The 27,311-nt window shown below is 39.6% G+C and overlaps 2 protein-coding genes across 4 annotated transcripts; both read right to left on the bottom strand.

Annotated features, from left to right (window-relative positions):
• Positions 1-137: 137 nt before the first annotated feature.
• On the bottom strand, positions 138-3,310 carry LOC137283749 (uncharacterized). Its single transcript, XM_067815419.1, has 3 exons — positions 2,985-3,310; positions 1,855-2,004; positions 138-1,554 (listed from the first exon to the last, which is right to left on the bottom strand). The coding sequence occupies exons 1-3, from the start codon at positions 3,199-3,201 to the stop codon at positions 1,328-1,330; spliced, it is 594 nt and encodes a 197-aa protein (XP_067671520.1). The 5' UTR covers positions 3,202-3,310; the 3' UTR covers positions 138-1,327.
• Positions 3,311-5,347: 2,037 nt separating this feature from the next.
• Positions 5,348-26,259, bottom strand: LOC137285015 (uncharacterized). 3 transcript variants are annotated; one of them, XM_067817133.1, is made up of 4 exons: positions 26,169-26,259; positions 25,387-25,647; positions 20,240-20,389; positions 5,348-7,849 (listed from the first exon to the last, which is right to left on the bottom strand). In XM_067817133.1, exons 2-4 carry the CDS (start codon positions 25,586-25,588, stop codon positions 7,446-7,448), a joined length of 756 nt encoding a protein of 251 aa, XP_067673234.1. In that variant the 5' UTR covers positions 25,589-25,647; positions 26,169-26,259; the 3' UTR covers positions 5,348-7,445. The 3 variants fall into 3 exon arrangements, with proteins under 3 accessions (XP_067673234.1, XP_067673233.1, XP_067673235.1); XM_067817132.1 differs by having other exon boundaries at positions 26,056-26,190; XM_067817134.1 differs by lacking the exon at positions 26,169-26,259 and adding an exon at positions 26,071-26,160.
• Positions 26,260-27,311: the final 1,052 nt, after the last annotated feature.

Genomic DNA, 27,311 nt, shown 5'->3' with positions numbered 1-27,311 from the left:
TGGTGATTTTATAACGCCGTCGAAACCGGATATGTGAAAGGATCCTGGTTGAAGTTTTCATTGCAGAAAGACTTTGGATTATTTTAAAACATAGCACACTTTCTTCATTGACTACTGAGGAAAACAAAAAAGACATCTGACAAATTCAAACTCCCTTGTATTCAAAATGCACGTCATGTGATAGAAATATGCAAGTAAAATTGATATACAACACATGTTCAAGGTATATCTGATGATGTAAACGCTCAATCTATGTGTTAAACATATCACAGTCAGAAACAGCTCTTATGAGACACTTTGAGCTACATGCCTATATAATTCATATAGTTGCTCCCGACAAAAATCGCCAACGCATAGATGTACAAACATTAAAATGTATTTAGACCCGACAGTTAGGGTCATAGTTTGTTTCTATTTCAACATATAACTAATGATGTTAGATTTACAAAAAGATAGTATAATAATGTAAGTAAAATAATGCTTTATTTATGTACGTCCACGAGGGCTTTAAGTCATACACACAGACACTCACACGCACGCACGCACGCACGCACGCACGCACGCACGCACATATATATACACACCCATCTTCATCATTCATCTGTATATCTAACGTGTTATATATCTTACCTCACACATAAATGTGATTGGCTGAGTGCTCTATTTTTAATGCATCCCGCTAATAACACGGTAAGATAAAGACCCATTTACAAGTGTGTTACATTGCAATATACCCTCCTGCCAATAGCAACTCACTCTGTGCTTCGTGGTAGTTACTTTTTTATCTCGAATAACATTAAATGGCGCATGATATACAAACATTACTGATGTTTTTGCGAATGGAAATCGATGGAGGGAGATAACACTAAATTTGTTTTTCTTGTGTCGTCCGCAAAATCGGCTATGAAAACATTTAACTCGCTTTCCAATATATAAATTTTGGCAAAAAGTTCAAATGTAGTCAAATGAATATTAAGAAGGGGAATTACATCGCGAAGATTTTACTAAGACCATACCTACATGTCATGTATGGCAAGGTCACAAGGTACAGTAACGTGCGCCCTCGAATGATATTGCATGCTTTCTGACACCTTTGATGCCACCTCATGAAGTCACCGGGGTACTGTAATATGACCGGGGAAGGGTCGTGTGTGGCAAAATTACCCAGACACAGACAGGTGGGCCATCAGATGAAGTTAATAAGGTTCTGTAAGGTGAACCAGGTAAGGGTCATGTGTCAGTGTCACCAAGATACAGACAGGTGGGCCATCTCATGAAGTCACCAAGGTACTAACAGGTGACACAGGTAAGGTCATGTGTGCCAACGTTACCCAGATACAGACAGGTGCGCCATCACATGAAGTTCAATTACATCGTGGTTAATACTGATTGTTCTCGAAGCTCTGCATCTGTCGAAATGGAGACCAAGAAACATGATCATTCCTCCGCCAATGCACAACGCAGCACTGATAAATGTTAAAGAGACGGCCCACGAAGCCGTGCCAGTCCCTTGACTTGCCAGAAACAGTACACACGATGCTATTGACAGAAGGCCTGAAAGAACGAAAAACATAAAACTGAATGTGCATGCATATAAATGGGACAAACATACAATTACAAACATATACATTGAACGACTACTACCAAGCAATGCTGGGGTTATAAAGAAATGATTGAGTGAATGAATTTATGTTTACACTGCCCTCAGCAATATTCCAGCTTTATGGCGGTGGTCTGTAAGTAAGTATGTGTGGACCAGACAATAGGGTGGTCAACTGCAAGAGCATCGATCTGCGCAATTGGGAACCGATGACATGTTGTCAACCATGTCAGCGAGCCTATTAAGTATGTTACCTGGGAAAATAGGGAAAACGGAGATGACAGCATTTTCTGACTGCAGTCGTTTAGCGTATGTTGTACAGTTGTGCAGGAAGATGATGTAGACTGTGAGGATGGAGAACGTAAGCGCCATGATGGCCACAAACCTCACAGTCTGAAACAAAGCTGAAAAGAAAACAAGTCAATATGGAATCACTGACATACACGGCTCTAGTTTCATGCTGAGTGTGTGAGCGAGCGAGCGTGCTTGCGTGCGTGTGTGTGCGTGTGTGTACGTGTGTGTGTGGTATAACTTTGATTATTTCTTAACCAATAACAGCTGATTCCTAAAGTCCGACATGAATGCATAATACAATGTTTGAGAAAAATATACACCCACGCCAAGAAAATAACATTCTCCTTAACCAGTGTTTGAGATTGATCATAAATTATAGTTTGACTAAAATGCTAGAGCGATTTTTGTCCCCTGGGATTTCCCCGAGATTTCTGACCACGCCCGCAGTTAGTAGACAGATAACTGACCACACATATGAAGGATTGGTAACCCCGACTTGAAATAATGCTGACGGAATGGAGTCTGAAGATTATATTGTCTCATTAATATCATAAACTCTAAAGGTTCTGGTCTATGCAATCACTGTCTGCAACCTGACGAGTACACCCTGTCTTTTGAAGCTAGTTTAAACTTGTCCTATTCACTAGATGATAATGGAGGGATGTGACCACACAGCTTATGCAGTAGTCCATTTATCGATTATTTGAAATGACATATATTATGATCGCCCACCTCTAAGCTGTTCCATCAACTATCCCACTGAACTATAATGTAAACAGCCCATCTTAACATAGTCTACTCAAAAATTACATCAAGTCTCAAGAGGAACACAGTTACTCCACTTAGCTTCAGAATATGTAGATCACAGAACTATTGCCACTTCCCTCGCGTTACTATAAATAGAACCCAAGATGGCGGCAATCAACTTGCACCCACAAAATAACTTGTGATCTGTTAACAAATGACAGCATCAAGTAGACATGAACATAAAATGTCGATGCGCAGATATTACTCGTTTCAATATATGTGCAAGCATCATTGAATGTACTAAATAAACCTGAAACACGACAGATGCAGTTCCAGCACTTACTGTCCCCTGTGACGAATGGTTTGCATCTCGTCCATCCGACACACTGAAGCCAAAGGCCAGACGTGATGTACATCCTCTGTTGGTAATCCAAGGTATGGTTGAAGTAAGTCAGTTTCCACGCGGGTACACTAAACGTTACGAGATACCCAAGACAACCCAGGGTCGTGCATACAGTCCCCAGATGGTACGTGAGGCACTTTTCTCGCCAGTGTGGCATCGTAGAATCGGAACCCGTCTACATAGGGTATAAGCTCTTTTGAGTAAAACTATTACTGAAAGCGAAAGTGTCACTACATCATTCCAACAATCGACATTGATACAGTCTTGTTTATCGATTATTCTTACATGCGTCATTGCGTGAGTCATATAGTGAAATCGGTGAATGGAGGTCAGTAAGTTAAAGTCCCATTATTGTAAAAGATGTTATGAAAATATATGATTTGGATTGATCATTACAAATAAATTTCATTGTTGAAATCGTAATGTGAAGGTCTTCCAGAAGTTTCGATGTTCACATACTGACTCGATCTGGGCCATAATGAATGCCGTCGTTGTGGTATCAAAAGCTATTAATCTCATGATTTGGCATTCGCGTTATTAAACGTGCCTAGTGTTAACTCACCTGTTGTTTCATGTCGTGTAATTCAATTGTCACCTGGATCCTGAAACTAACTGGTTGTGTCAATACGCCCATATCACCCAGGAATAACAATTCCTAACCGATGAATAACAATAGTCTATTTCTATGTAATTGTTTGTTTCAGTTTATTGTACACATTATAAAGTACAGGACAAAACTGTTGACATGCTTGTCATGACATGACCTGACGTAACATGACACGGCAGGATACAATGGGTCCCTGTGTCCCTTTATCTACTCGGAGTATCACGTGGCGCACACGTTAACCCTAACCTTGACCTACCTAATCAAAAAACCCCAACCTTCCATTTGTCCTACTGGTTGTGTGGGATTTACATGCAAAGTCTTTCCCAGGGTTGATAAACGTTGATGTCCTTCACCGGGCACTTACTTTTATGATGTGTGAGTGAGTTTGGTGCCAAGCCCCTTTCTGATGTCACCGTGCCATTGGTGGAGTATTGCTAAAATCGGCGTAAAATCATATCCTCTCATTCACTCAATATTACGTTCATGCAGTATCTGCTAGGTCATTTGTCCATGTGATCAGGACATTGTAGATAATAACCATTAGGTGTTCTATGGTTTCTATTATGTACATATTGCAGTTTGGGGCAATTATTTGTCTACCATATGATCACTAATTTTATATGTTCAGGTGCGATATCACGACTTAGATGTTTGGGAGCACAGTATGTGAAAATAGACCTCAGCATGTGTAGAATATCCCAGGTTAAATGAGGTAACATCAATAAGCAAGTACTAACAGTTAGGCGAATAGTTGTAACAGTTGGATATCAATAGCAGTAACAGAAGGAGAGATAGTGCTAACAGTCGAATATCAATAGCAGTAACAGAAGGAGAGATAGAGCTAACAGTGGAATATCAATAGTAGTAACTGAAGGAGAGAGAGTGGTAACAGTTGGATGTCAATAGTATTCACGAATTGAGGGATAACGGATTGTAACAGTAGTAGCGGAAGGTGATATAGTAGTAACAGTTGGAGTAATGGTCGTAACAGTTGGGTAACAAAGGTAGTAACGGAAAGAGAGCCAGTGGTAACATTTGGAGCAATGGTTGTAACAGTAAGAGAAACATCGGTATCAGCTGGGTAATGATACTGGTTACGGAAAGAGAGACAATGGTAACATCTGGAGCAATGTTTGTAACAGTAAGAGAAACATCGGTATCAGCTGGGTAACAATATTGGTTACGGAAGGAGAGACAGTGGTAACATTTGGAGCAATGGTTGTAATAGTAAGAGAAACATCAGTATCGGCTGGGTAACAATATTGGTTGCGGAGGGAGAGACGGTGGTAACATTTGGAGCAATGGTTGTAACAGTAAGAGAAACATCGGTATCAGCTGGGTAACGATACTGGTTACGGAAAGAGAGACAATGGTAACATTTGGAGCAATGGTTGTAACAGTAAGAGAAACATCGGTATCAGCTGGGTAACGATACTGGTTACGGAAAGAGAGACAATGGTAACATTTGGAGCAATGTTTGTAACAGTAAGAGAAACATCAGTATCAGCTGGGTAACGATACTGGTTACGGAAAGAGAGACAATGGTAACATTTGGAGCAACGGTAGTAATGGAAAGAGGAACATCAGTAGCAGTGACAGCTAGGAAAATAGCAGCTACAACTTCAAGAGTAACATCTGGCTCTGTGGCAGTATTGTGAGATTGTAGCATGAAGGATAAATGACAGGAAACAAATCATGTGGAATAAATCATTGTATTCACAATTTTCTGTATGTACACAACTGTAAGTATGTACAATATTTTCATCATCATCAATCAATATTTCCAATTACGCAGAGATAACGACACCTCTACAATGAACCTTCACACAGTCATTTCATTGTTCTTTATATTCAGAACAGCAAAAGAAACGCTGCTATTTTTTTCATATTATTTTAATAGAAGACATACACACACGAACGCACGCTTACTTTTTATGGGACTTCATTTTTTTAAACTTTCGTTTCTTTTGCTGTTCAGTATAGTATGATTTATATATGGCATCTCAGTATTCCCATCTCCTGAAAGCAGCGTGTTCTTTTGTAAGTTGTAGATGAACTTCTCTTCAAGAAACAGCTTCAGCTCCGTTCCGTCTCTCTTGACACTGATGCAATCAATGTACCCAAGTACATTCTGTGAGTCAGTTTGTTTACTTTGGCACATGATACTGTTTCGATTGTCTCTAGAAGCACTGTCATCCCTTATTCACCAGTTGGGTTGTACTTGGCTCCTACCGATAAAACACCAAACTGGTGCATGTTGAACTTTAATCTTGAAATTAATTTAGTTCAGTAATTAGAGTGCCGTGAATGAAGACAAGCGTGGTGATGTAACCTCGATTTATATTATGACTGGCAAAAGGTTATAGCAAAAAATATGTTCAAGTCACGGGATTGTCTGATCGCTTTAAACAATACACATAGATGTACTAAAAACATGAATATATTCAATGAAATGATGGTATTCGGTATCTAGGTTCACATGGATATGATATCATAGTACTATTAATAACAAGAATCTGCGACACATCACAGTTGCTAAATAAGATCGACAAATGCCTCCCATGTGTGATCATGTTTTGCAAAGCAAAGCCATCGTGTAAACGTCTACACGGAACACCCTGGTTTAACGACACCTGCAGCATTGCTGCACGTATAAATCGACAAGTGAGATGATGTATCACACATCGTTTTACCCCTTTATAGCTTCAGGCAGAAAATCTCCAAGTACCATGCTTTAACATATTTTAGTATGACGTGGCTAAACATTGAACCACCGACCGTCCGGGGTACCAAGCTAGCACACAGAGCAAGGAAGTATTGGCACATCTATCTGGATTCCACAGTGGGTTAATTGGCGCTTTTATTTGTTTGTGACATCAATAGTCGCATCCTCGATATGCCCAAGGTATACGTTCCGATAAAGTTGAACTATACCCTGGATGCCTCTACAGCTCTACCCGATGATTTTAGTACCTCTCTTGGTTGGTTTTTATCCAATCAGGTATTTACGTTGGGAAATTGAGCGTGCCAGTCACAACTCATGTTCGTTTCTTAAATTATCTAACAGATTAAACTTGGCAACACAATTCATGCAGAGGAATTCCACAAGAGGAAGGAGTTCTTACATATGTTTTTGTTGAGTTTTGGACCTGACAGTTTGTCTGTATGATTTCTTTCAAATCTGAGTCGCGCTGCAAACAAACCTTTACAGCTGTGACCGCTGTCTTTGTTGACTTGTTGACACAGGCAAGCTCGATTGTAACCGCCTGCTTAGCTGATTGGCTACTGTGAGAATGCGGAGACAGCAAAGGGAGATAATAAAAATATCTGGTCATAGATGCATCCACGGTATAGAGACATCGAGGATTGTCGGGGTTCGTTGGTATTTAATGCACCTGATAAGGAATGCATGCACTTGTTTCTTTAAAATGATGACGTTGTTAAATTCGTCTACCAAAGCTAGCACTCACTGATACTAAAAACAGAAAAAGATATGCACTCACTCCGCACACGTGTCAGCCATTCGATGCGCTACAAACATAAAGCGCTGGATGAGGAATTGCATGCTGAAGATCATTTCTCACCCAGATCTTCGCGAGTTTACTGATCGTTATTAATTGTCTATTGAAACCAATAACACAGAAGGCAATGGCACTGGAAGAATACACTCCGATCACTTGAATCCAGATATTCGTTTGATGTCTTTGATATACATATAGCAATCTGTTACTTTTACATCAGTCAGTATCGGATTCCGAAGCCCAGTCTCCCTGTTGATACTCCTTCGAAAGTATTCAGTAGTATAAGAAGTCAGGGTCGGGCGGTGGAGCAGATGGGTTTAGCCTGGGTTGTTGATCCACCTGTGTCGAAGGCTCTTGATCCTGGGACATGGAATATCCTGTGTTTGTACTCGAGGACACGGAATGCACTGGCATGTTTGTCTGGGCCTCATTAGAGGGAATGGCGTTCATTGGTATTGTCGTAATGTCTTGGTTGAAAGCAGTCTGGTTATGGACTGTACTTGAAGTTTGTTGACTTATCGCCGCTTTAAGTCTGTCAATGTGCAACCCCACGAGCATGCTGATGCCTCCACATACGATACAACCACTAGCGGTAAATCCTAATATGGCTCCCCAATCGATGGCGCTTATGCCTTGTTGTTCAACGTAAACCACACACGAAGCCATGGCGAGAAGGCCTGGAATCAAAAATAAACCAATCAGCAACATATCTACGTATTAACTAGGGATTGTACGGTACAGCATGGTGTCTATTCTCTTACGTCAGGGCATCACTGGTGTATTTCGCGAACATCGCTGTTTTGCCTTTTCTCTCAATGGACTAAGAATGAACACAACGTTTTGGGGTTAATGCTTGCTCCTTCATCAGGTGAAAGAGTAAGCATTAACTCCGAAACGTTGTGTTCTCATCTTCATTCTTCATTCTTATGTATTTCACTTCTAAATGCCCTTCAAAGACTCAATGGTCTGTTTCCGTGGATAGTGGTGACTGGTTAATCCCTGGCGTTAAGGTGTTATATTTCCGCAGTCAGTTATAGCTCATAATACAGCTACACATCAGGTGAAACAGTAAACAAGTCATCAGAATATTTTCTGTCGTCATTCATCTGTAATGAGTGAGTTCACGCTTAACGCCACACCAGCAATACTACAGCTATATGTTGGTGGTCTGTAAATACTCCACTCTGGACCAGACAATCCAGTGATCAATAGCATGAACATCTGTATATGCAACTGGGATGAGCCTGACCCCCCGGTGCCTATAGTCGCCTCTAACGACAAGCACGGGTTACTGAAGATCAATATTAAGCCGGATCTTCACGGATCTTATCTATAATGAGGCTTATAAATTGGGACCAATGAAAATGTATTGCGAGGAACAACTGCCACATGTATTTAATATGCAAACAGAATGGAAAGTATTTAACACGTCACAATTTAATTCTGGACTCACAATAGTCCAGAAACTCTCAGCACTGTGGCCACTCTCGCACAAGGGATTTCGCAAAATTAAACAGGCAGCTGTTATGTATGTGTGCAAAGGATGAAAAAATGAAAAAAAATTTTTTCGAAAACTCAAAATTTAAACTCGCTCGCCCATGGGCACGCCCATGGGCGAACAGTGGCCAATGGGTAGGCCCATGGGCAGGCCCATGGGCGAAAGTGTTTCATTTCATCTAGAATGAATGTTTTGGAGGTTGTAAATGAATGAAAAAATGTTAATAAGTATCATGACACAAATTTCAGCTTGTTGTGACTTGACTCTGCTAACTGACAACTGACTAACTGCTAACTGATTTTGAAAAATCTCGCCCATGGGTGAAAAACATATTAGCCCATGGACGAGAATAATTAATTTCATTGAAACTACATGTTTTTTTCCAGGCTGTGCAGTCTTTCAATAAATGAACGTGTATTTATTATTGTCTTGACACGAAATTAAGCTTATTTTGACTTAATTCGGCTAATTAAGAGTGATTTTTCAAAAAGACTCGCCCATGGGCGAAAACCATTTGGCCCATGGGTGAGAATATTTACTTTTACTCAAAATACACCTTTTCCCATGTTTTGGAGGTTGTGAATGGATGAAAGTATGTTCATAAGTATCATGTCACAAAATTCAACTAATTTTGAATTAATTCCGTTAATTTAGAGCTATTTAAGAAAATCTCAACCATGGGCGAAAAACATTTTAGCCCATGGGCGAGAATATTTCCTTTTACCCCAAACACATCTTTTCCAGTATTTGGAGGATGTAAATGAATGAAAGTACATTTATGAGCATCATGACAGAAATTTCAACTCATTTTGACTTAATTCCTCTAAATGAGAGCAATTTTGAAAACTCTCGCCCATGGGAGAAAGACATTTTGGCCCATGAGCGAGAATATTTGCCTTCACTCAAAATACATCTTTTCCTGTGGTTTGGAGGTGTAAATGAATGATGATATATATATGAGTATCATGGCACAAAATCCAACTCATTATGACTTAATTCTGCTAATTGAGACCGATTTTCAAAAACATCTCGCCCATGGGCGAAAAACATTGGGCCCATGAGCGAGAATATCTTTTCCTGTGTTTTGGATTTTGTAAATGAATGAGGATATATTTGTAAGTATCATGACACAAAATTCAACTCATTTTGACTTAATTCTGTTAATTTGTAACAAGTATGGGATCTGGATTTCCACTTAAATTTGTTTATAAGTATCACGACCAAAAAAAATGAAATCATTCCGGTCTTAATTCGACTAATCTCTCTCGTGGACGAAAATATTTTCGTTTGCTCGTTTTCTTTATTTTGCAAACATATGGTTTAAAAATAGATGAAATTCTAATGAAAATTCAGTTTAATTTCGTGAGTGTAGTTTTATGTCGCACTCAGCAATGTCCGAGAAATATGGCGACGGCAATCCAGTGATCAACAGTATGAGCATCTACCTGCACAACTGGGAACTGATGACATGTGCCAGCAAAAGTCATCGAGCCTGACCACCCGATCCCGTTAGTCGCCTCTTACGACAAGCATAGTCGCCTTTTATGGCAAGCATGGGTTGTTGAGGCCCTCTTCTACTCCAGATCTTCACGGGTCCCGAACACAGAGCTTTACTTCCAGCAACATATACAATGCACTTAGAATACTAAGCCTTGAGATTCTTTTGAATTTAGGTATTCTATAAATATACCAAAATTCAACCTATATCCATGAAGTTGAAGTTGTTTGTGAAAGCCCTAATCAAGAGTGACCAAACTCCAGTGACTATACTGGGACACATTAATAAACGGTGTTGTGAGATCTTTAAAGTGTATTGAAATATGTCTTGTCAATTCCACTGACATTCGCCAAATGTATCTACCTAGTAGTTTTAAGTGTACCTACCCAGTTTAGCATGTTTCGTTTGAATAGTGTGGTCTCCATTTTTAGTAATTCCCGTTTGCCCGTCCCGGCTTTTCCTCGTCCGAGGTTTTATGGGGTATCTCCTATTTGTCAGACCAGAAATTATCTACAACAGGGGTAGGTCACTCGCTTGTTTTCTTTACCATTTGTACTAATTAGTATGCGGTTTGTAGATAATCGAGTTTGGATCAGACAATCCAGTGATCAACAGTATGAGCATCGACCTGCACAATTGGGAACTGATGACATGTGTCAACCAAGTCAGCGAGCCTGACCACCCGATCCCGTTAGTCGCCTCTTACGACAAGCATAGTCGCCTTTTATGGCAAGCATGGGTTGTTTAAGCCCTTTACTTCCAGCAACATATACAATACACTTAGAATACTAAGCCTTGAGATTCTTTTGAATTTAGGTATTCTATAAATATACCAAAATTCAACCTATATCTATGAAGTTGAAGTTATTTGTGAAAGCCCTAATCAAGAGTGACCAAACTCCAGTGACTATACTGGGACACAATAGTAAACGGTGTTGTGAGATCTTTAAAGTGTATTGAAATATGTCTTGCCAATTCCGCTGACATTCACCAAATGTACCTACCTAGTAGTTTTAAGTGTACCTACCCAGTTTAGCATGTTTCGTTTGAATAGTGTGGTCTCCATTTTTAGTAATTCCCGTTTGCCCGTCCCGGCTTTTCCTCGTCCGAGGTTTTATGGGGTATTCTCCTATTTGTCAGACCAGAAATTATCTACAACAGGGGTAGGTCACTCGCTTGTTTTCTTTACCATTTGTACTAATTAGTATGCGCCTCCTCCTGCTCCAATGCACACAGTGACCTGATTCGTCTCCATCGCAACTTAGGCTGCGTTTAACAGTACTTCAGCCAGTTTACTGTATCAGTCGAAATCTTACAATGAATGAATGAATGAATGAATGAAGAGCAAGAAGTATATGTGAATGAATGAAAGAAATAATCAAAGAAAGAAGTACATATGTGAATGAATGAAAGAATAAATGATACATCACGGCCATCATTTCCAAAACATGCTAAAGGACGCAAAACTATCGTTAGATCACATGTGTTAACATCAGCTTGTTATTGTCTCCCTGGTCAGGCGTAACAATTGTCAGACAGGTTAAAACAACAAACTATCTGGTTGACTGCACAGCTACCTGTTGACGTAGTATACCCACATCACCTACTTTTCCTGCGTAACCTTCATCTACATCACCACCCTTAATATATTGAGCAGAGAGCACAGAAGGCCCTATAGCTGTAACCACTGAACCGTGGCGTCTCTCTGCTCCCAAGTTCCCAAGTGGGGGTGTCCTTCTCTACCTATTCCATTGATCTTCAAAACATCTAACAAGCTCAACGCATGCATTTCTTTACTCAAATGTGATGTTATACATATCATAAGAGTATTTTTATGTGTTATTCAGTTGATAAATTATTATTTCATGATACATATATGTACAATATTTTGCTTCGATTCTGTAACTACCCACATTATGACATTGAGACCATTCTGATTTATCGAGTAAAATACGATTGTATAGTTTTGAGTTTGAATCTTGGCATTTTTTACTGGTTTGCCACTTTTGCACTCTACCTTTTTAAAGGGGGTGTGCATATTTTGGTGGTGTTTAGTATTCCATCTATTCATTTGGATATATTAATTTATTTGTTTTTGTTTTGTTTTTTACTGCTAGTGGGCCTGTTAGTCTGCTTTGATAACTGTAAATTTATTCTGACGTTTGACGAGCGGAACATGAAGTGGTGTTATCATGTATGTTATGTAATTATATTATTGGTATGGAGCGGCATTGATATGTATGTTTATGCTTGACAATCCAGTCCCGATTACTTGAGGAGATTAGTTTAAACTATACATTAACGTATCCATACTATTAATGTATAATCATTATATCGGGCTATGAGGAATACGTAATGTAATCAAGATTGACTTTGCGTTTACTTTTCTATTTTTGAAATAAATTTTCCCTATTTTTGCTACACTCGAACAGATTTACTTTGGCTTCCGTCATTGTGGTCTCTAAGTATTTTAGAAATTATGTTGTTGAGACATCTGGAACTGTTGATCTGCAGTCTTCCAAAATTCATTTTCACGAGATATATTCTCCCTTTTTACCAGTTCTCAGAATGAACATATAGCTGTTTACACAAAGGTATCTTCCCGTAAAATAAGTAGGACGAAACGTGAAGCATAGCAGCTTTACTGAAGCCATAACTGAAGTTGTTAAAATGATCCTGAAAACTGTCATTTTCAACATTCACCTTGCAAGCAATTCTACCAAGAAACTAAATAACTCATTACTACTGGAAGGAGTGAACTGAAAGCCCATTTTATTAACTGAAATCACTGATTGAACTCGCTAACATCGATTCACTTACATTCTGGTACACGTGTCTTATTTCGTTTCCTGAGGACACACATTTTACTTTTTTTTATAGAAAAGCCGTGTCTAATCCCATAAAACAACACCGTTGTCACTACATCAAACGATTTTGACCTCGACCCAAAACAAAGGTTTAACTTACAGGACTACCTGTAAGATATTCCTTTCTTGAACGAGTTTAACAGCTACGCCGAAATGCTGCTTACCTTATAAGAAGTTGTATATCCATAGAACTTTCGTATTTTTTTCCAAATGATCATGACATGAACAGATATTACTTTGTCAGAGACTTCATGAGTGATTTTCAAGTTCTAATCCACACACTGATTTCCACTTTTTCATCATTTTGACTTTTATCTCAGTTTGTTGAGTATCTCAGCATAACTCGCAAAGACAATGGAAACTGAGCGGAACGATGACGCTTTCTGTTTCTTCCGCGTTCACTTACGTAATTTCCGCAAAGCGCCTACGACAATTTGCACAGAAAAAGTCATGTCTCGTCCGCTGGTCTTGTTTATTGGAGTATAACAGCTGCCGCTTTCATGTGTATTTTACTTGTCATATACAAAATTCATCCATGGATCACATTAGGTCATTAGGAGACACCAACTTTGAAATGAACAGGTGTTCGTAAGTGTATATGGAAGAAAAAGACTGATTGCGCAAGACGCGCAGCCAAATATCTCACATTCAAAGGACATCTCGAATTGATTATTCTATAAGGCGTCGAGCTGACCGGTTGGTTTTGGTGTTGTGTATAAACCTCCTTTGCAAGAACTTTGTCAAGCATACCTGCTTTGTCCTTTTGCAAGACCTGCACATATTAGTCTTTGAAAGACATTGACATTTATGTTCAGGTGCTCTGGAAAACCTTGTCCGGCACGATATTCCTTCCAATTTAGTTATTGTGTGCATGCTGCATTTCAATTTTGGAAATGTGCTTAAAACATATTTTGATTCTCAAAAAAATGTGGTTCGTTTAGCAAACAAAATATTGCTTTGATTAACGCTTCACCAGTACTATACAATATTACAGAATACACAAAACCGGATACACAAAAACGACAAATTATAGCATTGTGATTAGGGGTATATGGGGTTTTAGGGGTCCCTTTTCATTCACCGAAACAAGTCCTACACGCCCTGGTGGGGTGTGGATTCGGGGAGGGGATAACGGAGGAGATGACCAAGACACACGTACTCCATACGCTATCATGGTCTTCCTTACTGCTTGAAGATCGACCTTTTCTCACTGTGGTCTATGATGACTTCGGTGAACGGAAAAGAACTTATTCACTGTGAAAACCAGTTGATCCGTCCACGATTTTATCATAAAACACAAAGCTTGATTTTTTAATTTTTAAGAGGAAACTAATTAACTTGTCAAAAACCTTCTCACAAATGTTCAGTGTTTCTACAAAGAGCTAGTCAGACACAACAAACCATAATTCTATTTTTCATGTTTACTTATATGATAGATGTATTTGATGTAATGATATGTATGCATATGTTATTATATGATAGTTCATATGGATGACGACACATGCTTCATTTATATTTTGTATTATATGCTGTATGGGTGAGGTACTGTAAAGCTTGTTCACCAGTCCCTATCAGAGTTACAAAACACACAACAATACAACAACATGGAGATGTGTGGAGAAAATAGAGACCTATGGAGAACAGCAATGTCATAACTGAACAGAAATCATTCCCTCTATTGGTGAAGGCCGTGTGGGATTAGTTAAACAAAGAAATCTAGTCGACCATGCCTCTTACTCCTTAAACAAACGACTTGCCTGGGCTGTCTAAAATTGAATTGAAATGTTTGTAAATTCGATGTTTCGGGTATTACGTAAGGAGGTAATCAGGTGTCAACACTATGGCGTTCGACGCTCCGGACATGAAGGAAAACCAAATACGTTATAAAGTACAGTAATGTGGTCACTATGAGCGAGGCAGACAGTCTGATGAGCACAGCTCATTACGGAAATCTCTTGTCTTTGGAGCTGCTCGTTGAGACGCTGAAGCCTTCTGTCAAGTTCTTCTATATTCTTTATTGTGGCCACTGTCTCACAATATGCAGTTTACATTGCTCACAGACCCTCGATTCCCGATGACGCCAACTTTCTCGACTACTGTTCGTGCGACGACTATCATTCAGGAATTGGTTCCGCAGCTCATTCTTTCACCGAAGTCTTTGTGTATGTGTTTTAGCTCGTTAATTAGCGTAGAGACGAGTCTTCTGCTATTCTCGGGCACAAGTTCTCCAAGGTAGTCGACGCTCCGGGTGTCATTAGAACAGTGTTGACCACTGTCACACTCCACTGCTTTTCGACAGTCCTGTTGTGTATTTGATAAAACAATCGACAATCCGGGTGTGAACCAAAAGAGGATACCACCATTCTCATCGGTGGATGAAGAAAACCCGCATACTCTTCATCACATTGCTACACCGTATTTACCATAACGAATGTTTAAATATCACTTTATGTAAAAAGATCATCAAAGAGCATCAAAACAAGCTGAAACCATGTATTATATTAACATGGTACTAACTATAGTCGATTCGAACCACTGCTTTACAGTTCACTGACTGGATGCAGGCTTTTCCCACGTGGCGGGGTAAAACTTAATGATCTATTCTCCCTCGCAAGGCCACGTGAACCAATCAGAAATGAACATTCTTAAATGGGGTAGGAGAAATGTGCCCTGTACGTTCTTATGAATCTTGATCTTTCAGGTACATTTCATCAGTTGTGTACAAATAATGGTCTCGAATAATGTTTCAAACACTTTAATACGTATTGATGCAGGGGCTCCATATATGTTCTTGTTTACGTCCCGCTCGTCAAACGTCAGAATAAATTTACAGGTATCAAAGCAGACTCACTCGCTGGGCCACTTGCAATAAAAACCCCAAACAAAGCAAAAACAGGTAAATCAGTTAATTTAAACAAATAGACGGAATACTAAAAAACACCTAAATATAAGTATGCACGCCCCATTTAAAAAGATAGAGCGCTAAAGTGGCAAGATTCAAACTCAAAACTATTCAATCGTATTTTACTCGATAAACCAAAATGGTCTCAATGTCATAATGTGGGTAGTTACAGAATCAAAGCAAAATATTTTACATGTTTATGTACGATTTATTTAGCCAAGCCAGAAAAATCCCCGACAAACACGGCCGCGTCTCCTCAATACGTGTTTTTGTGAGAGTGAGGGTACTCCCTGCAAGGCTCACTCCCATTAGTTAACAAGGCGTCCTCCCATTTTATGTATTTTTTACTCGATAGGTACGGAAAATTAATTAGGCGGTGTGGGTATGTCATGACTGGTTGATATCTCAGGATTAGGTGAATTGGGTATGGCAGAGTCGATATACTATGATCATAGGGGATTTAGCAACCATGTTGGAGTGAAGGAATGACAAAACTCTGCGATAGATTAATGAGTGTCTTTTTCAAGCATTATGAAAATGGGAATGGTAAATTAACACAAAATGCCCTAGACCTGTCCAGCGTGTCATACATTCTAGAATAATAATCAACTGAATAATACATAAAAATACTTTTATGATTATGTATAACATCACATTTTAATAAAAAGATGCATGCGTTGAGCTTGTTAGATGTTTTAAGATTAATGGAAGAGGTAGAGAAGGACACCCCCACTTGGGAACTTGGGAGCAGAGAGACGCCACGGTTCAGTGGTTACAGCTATAGGGCCTTCCTTGCTCTCTGCTCAATATATTAAGGGTGGTGATGTAGATGAAGGTTACGCAGGAAAAGTAGGTGATGTGGGTATACTACGTCAACAGGTAGCTGTGCAGTCAATCAGATAGTTTGTTGTTTTAACCTGTCTGACAATTGTTACGCCTGACCAGGGAGACAATAACAAGCTGACGTTAACACATGTGATCTAACGATAGTTTTGCGTTCTTTAGCATGTTTTGGAAGGGATGGCCGTGATGTATCATTTATTCTCTCATTCATTCACACATGTACTTCTTTCTCTGATTATATCTTTCTCATTCATTCACATATGCACTTCTTTCTTTTATCATTTCTTTCATTCATTCACATATACTTCTTGCTCTTCATTCATTCATTCATTCATTGTAAGATTTCGACTGATACAGTAAACTGGCTAAAGTACTGTTAAACGCAGCCTAAGTTGCGATGGAGACGAATCAGGTCACTGTGTGCATTGGAGCAGGAGGAGGCGCATACTAATTAGTACAAATGGTAAAGAAAACAAGCGAGTGACCTACCCCTGTTGTAGACAATTTCTGGTCTGACAAATAGGAGAATACCCCATAAAACCTCGGACGAGGAAAAGCCGGGACGGGCAAACGGGAATTACTAAAAATGGAGACCACACTATTCAAACGAAACATGCTAAACTGGGTAGGTACACTTAAAACTACTAGGTAGGTACATTTGGTGAATGTCAGCGGAATTGGCAAGACATATTTCAATACACTTTAAAGATCTCACAACACCGTTTACTATTGTGTCCCAGTATAGTCACTGGAGTTTGGTCACTCTTGATTAGGGCTTTCACAAATAACTTCAACTTCATAGATATAGGTTGAATTTTGGTATATTTATAGAATACCTAAATTCAAAAGAATCTCAAGGCTTAGTATTCTAAGTGTATTGTATATGTTGCTGGAAGTAAAGGGCTTAAACAACCCATGCTTGCCATAAAAGGCGACTATGCTTGTCGTAAGAGGCGACTAACGGGATCGGGTGGTCAGGCTCGCTGACTTGGTTGACACATGTCATCAGTTCCCAATTGTGCAGGTCGATACTCATACTGTTAATCACTGGATTGTCTGATCCAAACTCGATTATCTACAAACCGCCGCCATATTGCTGGGATATTACTGAGTGCAACATAAAACTAAACTCACGAAATTAAACTGAATTGTCATTAGAATTTCATCTATTTTTAATCTATATGTTTGCAAAATAAAGAAAACGAGCAAACGAATATATTTTCGTCCACGAGAGAGATTAGTCTAATTAAGACCGGAATGATTTCATTTTTTTTGGTCGTGATAATTATAAACACACTTTCATTCATATATTTACAACCTCCAAGACAATAAGAAAAGCTATGAAAATTTAAGTGGAAGTCCAGATTCTTGTACTTGTTACAAATTAGCAGAATTAAGTTAAAATGAGTTGGATTTTGTGCCATGATACATATAAATATATCCTCATTCATTTACAAAATCCAAAACACAGGAAAAGATGTATTTTGAGTAAAAGTGATTATTCTGGCATATTTTAAAAAATCTTCCTGAATTCGCAAAATTAAGTCAAAATCAGTTGAAGTTTGTGTCGTGATACTCATAATGGCACTTTCATTCATTTACATCCTCCAAAACATTAGAAAAGATGTATTTGGAGTGAAAAGGAAATATTCTCGCTCATGGGCCCAATGTTTTTCGCCCATGGGCGAGATGTTTTTGAAAATCGGTCTCAATTAGCAGAATTAAGTCATAATGAGTTGGATTTTGTGCCATGATACTCATATATATATCCTCATTCATTTACAACCTCCAAACCACAGGAAAAGATGTATTTTGAGTGAAGGCAAATATTCTCGCCCATAGGCTAAAATGTCTTTCTCCCATGGGCGAGAGTTTTCAAAATTGCTCTCATTTAGAGGAATTAAGTCAAAATGAGTTGAAATTTCTGTCATGATACTCATAAATGTACTTTCATTCATTTACAACCTCCAAATACTGGAAAAGATGTGTTTGGGGTAAAAGGAAATATTCTCGCCCATGGGCTAAAATGTTTTTCGCCAATGGTTGAGATTTTCTTAAATAGCTCTAAATTAACGGAATTAATTCAAAATTAGTTGAATTTTGTGACATGATACTTATGAACATACTTTCATCCATTCACAACCTCCAAAACATGGGAAAAGGTGTATTTTGAGTAAAAGTAAATATTCTCACCCATGGGCCAAATGGTTTTCGCCCATGGGCGAGTCTTTTTGAAAAATCACTCTTAATTAGCCGAATTAAGTCAAAATAAGCTTAATTTCGTGTCAAGACAATAATAAATACACGTTCATGTATTGAAAGACTGCACAACCTGGAAAACAACCATGTAGTTTCAATGAAATTAATTATTCTCGTCCATGGGCTAATATGTTTTTCACCCATGGGCGAGATTTTTCAAAATCGCTGTCAGTTAGCAGAGTCAAGTCACAACAAGCTGAAATTTGTGTCATGATACTTATTAACATTTTTTCATTCATTTACAACCTCCAAAACATTCATTCTAGATGAAATGAAACACTTTCGCCCATGGGCCTGCCCATGGGCCTACCCATTGGCCACTGTTCGCCCATGGGCGTGCCCATGGGCGAGCGAGTTTAAATTTTGAGTTTTCGAAAAAATTTTTTTTCATTTTTTCATCCTTTGCACACATACATAACAGCTGCCTGTTTAATTTTGCGAAATCCCTTGTGCGAGAGTGGCCACAGTGCTGAGAGTTTCTGGACTATTGTGAGTCCAGAATTAAATTGTGACGTGTTATTTCATTGCAAAATTTGTATTTTGTTGCTTTTGAACTTGCACTTCAATACTGTGCAAGAAATCTCATGTGAACTTGCAATGTGAGTGCGAGTCTTACATATCTGAAAACTCTCTGCAAACATTTATTTGCTGACACGAGTATTTTAATAATAATAATATAATAATAATAATGTGATATAATCAGAAGCATGGCATGGATTCGGCTTTCAGCAGAGATTTGTTATGATCGTTGTTGTTTTAAACTGTTTGGAGGAAATTTGTGGATGTCAGGTTCAATGAGAGCACGACGTGATGCAGAAACTGACATTAGTTTCACCGAATATTAGATTTCATATTATGGAGCTCAATTTGCTTGCAAATCGAATTTCACTATCTTTTCACATGTCCCTATAGCTATAGGTTGTGTTGCCATTTTTTAGTAGCTCTGTTTTAACCGATCTGAAACAACTTGTGATTTCACGAACGGCACAGTCTAATATCAACATTGACCGCTGGCATATATAAAGAGAAATGTATTCAAATAGGTCATGCTATTATCGGAAAGCCATTGTCGTGAAAGGAATTGTTATCCTTTTCTTAAAACATTTATATGATCGTGGCTAGACAGTGGACTTGTGTGAACCAGGTAAGGCTGAAATGTGATGAATTCTACCTAGATGGGACAATGTTAACAAATCATACCACAAAACACCGGGAACGTGGAGATGAAGGCATTTTCTGACTGAAGACGTTTCGAGTAGGCCGTGCAGTTGTTCACGAAGATGAGGCATAGGGCGATGAAACAGAGAGCCAGTGCGATGCAGGCCAGCACTCGAGATACCTGGAACGCCGCTGCAAAAGAAAACTGGCTTAAGGTATAAGTTCAGTGTTCAGCTGCTGAAAACATACACGAGGCGGCGGGGTGGCCCAGTGGTTAAAGTGTTCGCTCGTCACACCGAATTTGTAGGCTCGGGTTCGATTCCCAACATGTGAAGCCCATTTCTGGTGTCCCGCGTCGTGATATTGCTGGAATATCGCTAAAAGCGGCGTAAAATCATATTCACTCACTCAAAATATACACTACATTATTAGACGATATGGTTGTCTGGGTGAAGCTTGTCGCTCGACGCGTTGATCCCCTGGGTTTGACAATTTTAGTATCCATCAACATAGCAGCTCGGCGGTGGACACCAGAAAAGGACTTCTGGCATTGTACCCATGTAAGGAATCGAGCGAACCCTTTAAGGTCACATAAAATATCCTTGTTTTTCATCACTTTGAAAAAATAGGTGGGGAGGGTTTCATTTTTACGTTCATTTTATTTTAGGTCCAAAACACACTGATTTCTGTAGACATTTACACCTTTTCTTCGGTAGAAAAGCAAAAGATGAAAATGTGAAAAAAACATGAACGTTTTGAGTGTTAAACTTGCATTTTGTCTATTGAAAAATAAAAAAGAAACCTCGGGGAGGAGAAATAAGATTATTTGATGTATGGTGTAACCAGGTAAATTACCCAGCCGCCCAGTTATGAAAAAAATACGTGAGTCAGTCCTAAGGAATTCATTGAGACAAGATTTCAAACTCTACAGATAAAACCAACTACCGCGTCCTTATCACTGCAGTTGTGGTTTACCTGGTCAGTCGAGATTTGTTGCTTGGTATCCGGCTGTAATCACCAGGCTGTCGCGAGGCCGTAATGTTTGTAATAAGCGCAACTGTACTGGTATATGTCACTAGAGAATAAACACAGTTTTCCAACAGTTACCGTTCCAGTCGAGCAATATTTCAGCAACTGAAGCCTTTAGTGTCTGTATTTCACAGCTCTGAGGTAGATGCGTGCCTGCCTTTTTCTATGAAGAGTCACCTGCTCATAAGGTCAACGTCACAAGTTTCAAGGTCTTAATAAGGCTGTCTAAATGGTTTGGTCTACTAATGCCTAAAGGGAAAATAGCTACATAGCATTTTTTCCGATAATTTTCTTGCATCTGTGCATGGTCAGGGTTTTCAGGGTCAAATCACACACTACTGGCTGAATACTGTAATCCTGAATTTTTCATGTCCTACTCCAGTCACAAGGGGTATACCTGAACGGACAGTTTTGCTTTGAATAAAATCCATGTGGCGATCCTCTAACATCCATTATTATTGTATCAACATTGATTCAATCCCATATATCTCCCAATTTCGACAATCGTACATTGAAAATACAGTTCCCCTAGTTATTTTAAGAGTATATAAGCAATGTTTATGGATAATAACTTCCGTACTTCCACGCCCACGCCCACGCCCACGCCCACGCCCACGCCCATACTTGGAAATACAAGGTTATCAGCTAACTGTATATCACGAGGTTCCCCGAGATTCCAGCACTTGATCAACCCGCTGCCTTATCAGTGCACCAGGATTTCGAGCAACCGGTTGCCATCCACTCAGAGCTTATCGACGTTAATCGCAGTCTAAGTAAACTTAGTCTCAGTGCTTTTCGTTACACTCAACCACTGAGTCTAACAAAACCTTTTGGGAGGTCGCGTTAGGTAACCTTTGAGATTGACCAATCAGAACACAGCTTACCAAATCGCGAAAGTGCACATTCGCACATCCTTTATGAAGTTTTCATCTCGAAAAGGTTCGTACCCGAACGTTTCCGAATGCTATTTAGCATACGATCGCTTCCGGGTGATGCACACGGCTTACGTACAGCCATGACAACGGTGAGTAGACAGTCGCTGAAAATAGTGATTTTGACAATATTCAAGGATCTTATCTTGCGGAAATATTAGCTAATGGTAACCATGTCATCAGAAAACCCAAAACGTATATACTGCAGGTCAAATAGCTGAGTTTTGTTTGTGGAGTGATCTGTGTCGGTGACCTGAATATTTTGAAAGTCCCTCCGATCCCTAAATAGTAGCTGTTGTCTGATTGGTTAAATCTATTTAACCGTCTCGGACTGTCATTGGTTGTTCAAAGGTTACCTGACGCGACCTTCTACTAGGTTTTGTTAGACTCAGTGGTGGGGTGTAACGAAATACACTGAGACGAAGTTTACTTAGACTGACGTTAATCGAAAAGTACTATAGTTTCGAAAGGTTTCCCTGATGCAGTGCGCATTCGTCGTTTAACTAAATACACGCATGTACTGATGACTACAACTGTGATATTTCCTGCCACTTGTTGAAGATGACACGCTTAGAGAGATTAAATAGGTTTAAACTTTAAACAGTGTATGAAATAAGATCCGACCCCTAGCCCGACGGTCTGGTGCAAATTTTAAACGGTCCATACATCTGAGTAAACTCACGATATCTTGGTGTCTGGTCTGGATTAATCCACTTTGGTCTCGGAACATTTTGAAGTTACCATGACGTCTGGCACGGCTTTTGGCCGTTCATACACATTTCATAAACTTTAAACGCCTATAAATCTAATAATTCATGCGAGTAAAGCGACTTAAATGCGGACTCCTTACCTTCCAATTTCACATGCTTCCCTTGTCCACTGTAGGCTAATTCTAGACATATTGCTACCAGGCAAATAATGTTTTAAAATATCAAACGCTCTTACGTCAACGTTTACTACTACCATTATCATTCTCAAGCACGTGTTCGTTCCGCACCTAGAACTAGCGACACCATAAACATAATTTAATCACGTATATTTCTGGATCTAATTTTAAAAAGCTTAAGTTATCCAGCATCCCATACTACAAGTAAAGGGAAGATTACAGTCGAAACATGTCTCCGAGAAATCTTTGAAGGGCACTAAGAAGTGGAATGCATAAAGAACAAGATTTATGAATGTCATGCCACTGATAAAGGAGCAAGCATACGCCCTGAAATGTTGCCTTTCATATGTCTTCACATATAAGGCTCAGCCCGTAATAACGTCGACGTCGACAACATTAGTCACGTATCACAGACAAACCTTCTGCTGTCTCCAGTGTGAGTTAGTATTTGGGTTACTGCAGCTCTGGGTCCTGATAATTCTCTTGCCCGTGCATGTGTTTGTGACGATATCTCTGATCAATTAGAATATGTTATGTTTTCACGAACACCTGGTGTCACCTCTGATGGACATCAATTCACATGGTTATGATACAGACGAAATCGAACAAGGACTCATGTCAGATCAGAATTGAGATCGATGAAGTAACTGATTGCAAGGGGCGGTGGGGTAGTGGTTAAAGCGTTCGCTCGTTACGCCGAAGAGCGGGGTTCATGGGTACAATGTGTGAAGCCCATTTTTGGTGTCCCCGCCGCAATATTGCTGGAATATTGATGAAAGCGTCGTAAGACTGACCACACTCACTCAAAGACTGGTTGCTTGAGAAAAACAGATTTGTGCTATATTTTTTCTTTCTATTTTTTTTTTTTTTTTTTTTTTTTTTTTTTGACACGCTGTCTGGTTCACTTTCAGTTCACACATAAATATAGTATCATGTAATATGTGTTCCCAGTATTCCTAGTATCTCCAGCTCTAAGGTGTACATGATATCGACAGATAATCAGCAATTAACCTCCTTTTGGTTTATCGAAATTCTGTCTGCATGATTGCACAGCAAGCAGATATCTAGGTGTGAAAAAAGAAGAATATATGTTTCGTTGGATTGCTATCCTTTTGGCGAATGACGTCAGATGTCTAAAACGAATATATTATATTCCACCCCTATGACAATCCCCGTCAGTTTTAGGGATGTGTATTGGCAAATGAATTCTATCGCAATATACATGCATTGCGATTTAGGTGACTACATTGGGATATATTGGGAACGTAATTGTTTGACAGTGAGTTACACTAATTGGCAATGTCAATCCTATTTTGTACATAGTAAGCCCATAAACCTGTATGTTATGGTTCTGACAGCAGCAGCTGAAAAATTACGTCATCAGAGATTCCATTTCCTTTAGTATACGATTTATAGCACGATAACATGCCGATTGGTCAATGAATAACGAAGGAAAACAGCTCTTTGGCTGTCTGTGTATATTCAAACCCATCGTTTGAAAAGCGTAATGCGATATACAGGTATACCAGTAATACCGTGACCCGTGAAGATCCGGGTCCGAAATGATCTTCAGTAACCCATGCTTATCGTAAAAGACGAATAACGGTATCGGTTGACCAGACTCGTTACATGTTGCGTGGGGGCCAAGGTGGGCGCCAGGCGCTGATCATGCTGTCTATGCAGATGCTGTTCAGTGCGGCCTAAAACTAACTTCACTCACTCAGTCAGCAATACCGTTCAGTCCTAGTCGTTTTGCTTTATACACGGAATGGAATCTATGTCGGCATGAAGTCAACACCGGTTATTCCTTGGCGGTGGCGGTATAATTAACATTTACAAAATCAACTGGGAAAAAATAAGCCTTACATAAATCTTTAATCTCAAACAGAAATGATGAAAAGGTGAAAAGTGCACAGCTACTCAATTGAAAACTGATATGGTCTTAATGCCATCAATCGTTGTCACAAAATGCCGGAGTATCAGACAAAACATGAAATTTGTGTTTATGACTATCACAATTAGATGTCAGCATTTTATTACGGTGGTGATTTAGTTGGTTGGCCGGTTGCTTAACGCTACACCCAGCAACATTCCAGCATTCTGTAAATGATCGAGTCTGATTCAGACAATCCAGTGATCAGCACCGTGGGCATCGATCTACGCAAATGGGATACAATGACATGTGTCAACCAAACCAGCGAGCCTCACCGCCCGATCCCGTCAGTCACTTCTTATGACAAGCATGGGTTACTGACGATCAGTTCATACCAATATCTTCAAGGGTTGATTTTCAGTTAACATTTGAATAGTACTGAATATTTATGATAAGGTCATGTACTTACTGTCCACTTCTGCTGCAGAGTATAGTTGACAGTTGTTAAGACCATCACACTTGTACTGCCATAGTCCAGAGGATAGACCCGTCGTGCCATCATCATGTCGCCACGCCGGCACTGCAAACGCTACGGTATATCCCAGGAACCCGAGAAATATCACCCCTGCACCTGAACGGTAGATCCTGCCCTTGGCCTCCCAGTGGGGCATGACAGCACCTCGGTCTCTCACTCCGTGTTGAACTTATCTCCGTGCCATGGACACTATTCCTGGAAATTGAGCCACTTCTTTGAACAGCACATTGTGTAAACTGCTTTTGAGAAAGCTTTTTGTATAAACACGCATAGAAATTCGCCCAGGTGCTTGTCGGCCAGTACTGTGGATACCAGTGAATGAATGAAGTACGCTACATGGTGCGTTGTGACTAACACTGTCACTCACTGAATACGATCTGTGACTTTATCTAACAGTATGCGTTACGTAACTTCCTCCTAGGTCACAATCGTGTTTTTTACAGGTGTTCTGTTGGTAATGTACAGCCTCAAGGGATCAATCATTGCGTGTACCTACATGTTGACGGGTCATGCATGTCACCGCCTGAATGAAGATGACAGAGTGTTATTACACGACATGTGTACAATCACAGGCGTTATCGATCTCTGGAACAAACTACTCACCTACAAACTACTAACCCGGTTAATTTACGTGTAAAGGAAATCACTTGTTCACTATATTCCAAGCTCAACCTAAACAGAACTGAACACTCAAATGGTTTAACGTGTAACCTTACCACACTGGGCGTTATCAGCTGTGTCAACATAGCTTAGTTGTGCATGAGGTCTGTTTGACAGGATGTACATTCAATGACTACAAGCATGCTGCGCCGCTATATAATCCAGATGACGTATTTTCCCTTTGTTTGTTTAACTCTGCTTCCCAGAAATCCCACTGTTCCTCGAATACAAACATGCGCGAACCTCGCCCACTAGACTTACGCTAAGTCTCGGAAAATCATTTTAATGGAAACACATATCTCTATTTCAAGAGGAATGTTTGTTGGTTATTTGTTTTACGCCGCGCTCAGCATTATTCCAACTATATAGCGTCGTTCGGTAATTAATCAAGCCTGGACTTGACAGTCAAGTGATCAACAACATGAGCATCGATCTACGTGTTTGGGAAACTAGGGGTCTTCCTGTTTTGCCACCGCCTATTGTTTAAATTAGGTTGTGCAGTCAGGTGTGGTAATGGGTAAAACAATAGGGTTAGGTAGCGGTCAGACTCATGTATATCATGATTACACGATGCCATTCAGAAAGTGGTCAAATGCAACATATGTCATATTTGGGATTTCGCTTTCTTAGTACCTACCCAGTAGTTTTAAGTGTACCTACCCAGTTGGCTGACTTTGTGTGCTGGCGATTAGGTGCCTGACTCTGAGGGTGCGGGTTCGAAACCACAAAAGTACTAGAATTTGTACTTTACTAAGAAAGTGAAATCCCAAATATGACATATGTCATGTATATCATGGCACGAACTAGTTTATATATGAAAACAATATATCATTACTGTGTGTGTGCACTAAACTCTACACCACTGGACGACACGGTCGTATGATAGTTGTGATAAAACTACCAGTCTGTGAATGTTTCTTGAATCTGTAAACTCCCCTACTTGTGTAGTAATACACAAAGGGTAGTGAAAACTACACCAGTTATATAGTTTACTAACATTAGCCAGCCACGACACCTGCAGACACATGTAACATTGTGTGATACCCGATCTAATCATGTATGACATGACATGACATAACATGAACAAACACGTAAAGAGTGTTGTTGATAAGCATGTGATATCGACATGATATGGATCATCTTTGCCAACAACTCGCGATAAAAACATGGGAATATAAAGCTAGAGGCATGACACGTCA

The sequence above is a fragment of the Haliotis asinina genome, chromosome 5 (assembly GCF_037392515.1).
Source record: "Haliotis asinina isolate JCU_RB_2024 chromosome 5, JCU_Hal_asi_v2, whole genome shotgun sequence".
In the NCBI taxonomy this organism is placed as follows: Eukaryota; Metazoa; Mollusca; class Gastropoda; order Lepetellida; family Haliotidae; genus Haliotis; species Haliotis asinina.
This window is presented reverse-complemented; position numbering and strand designations above follow the sequence as displayed.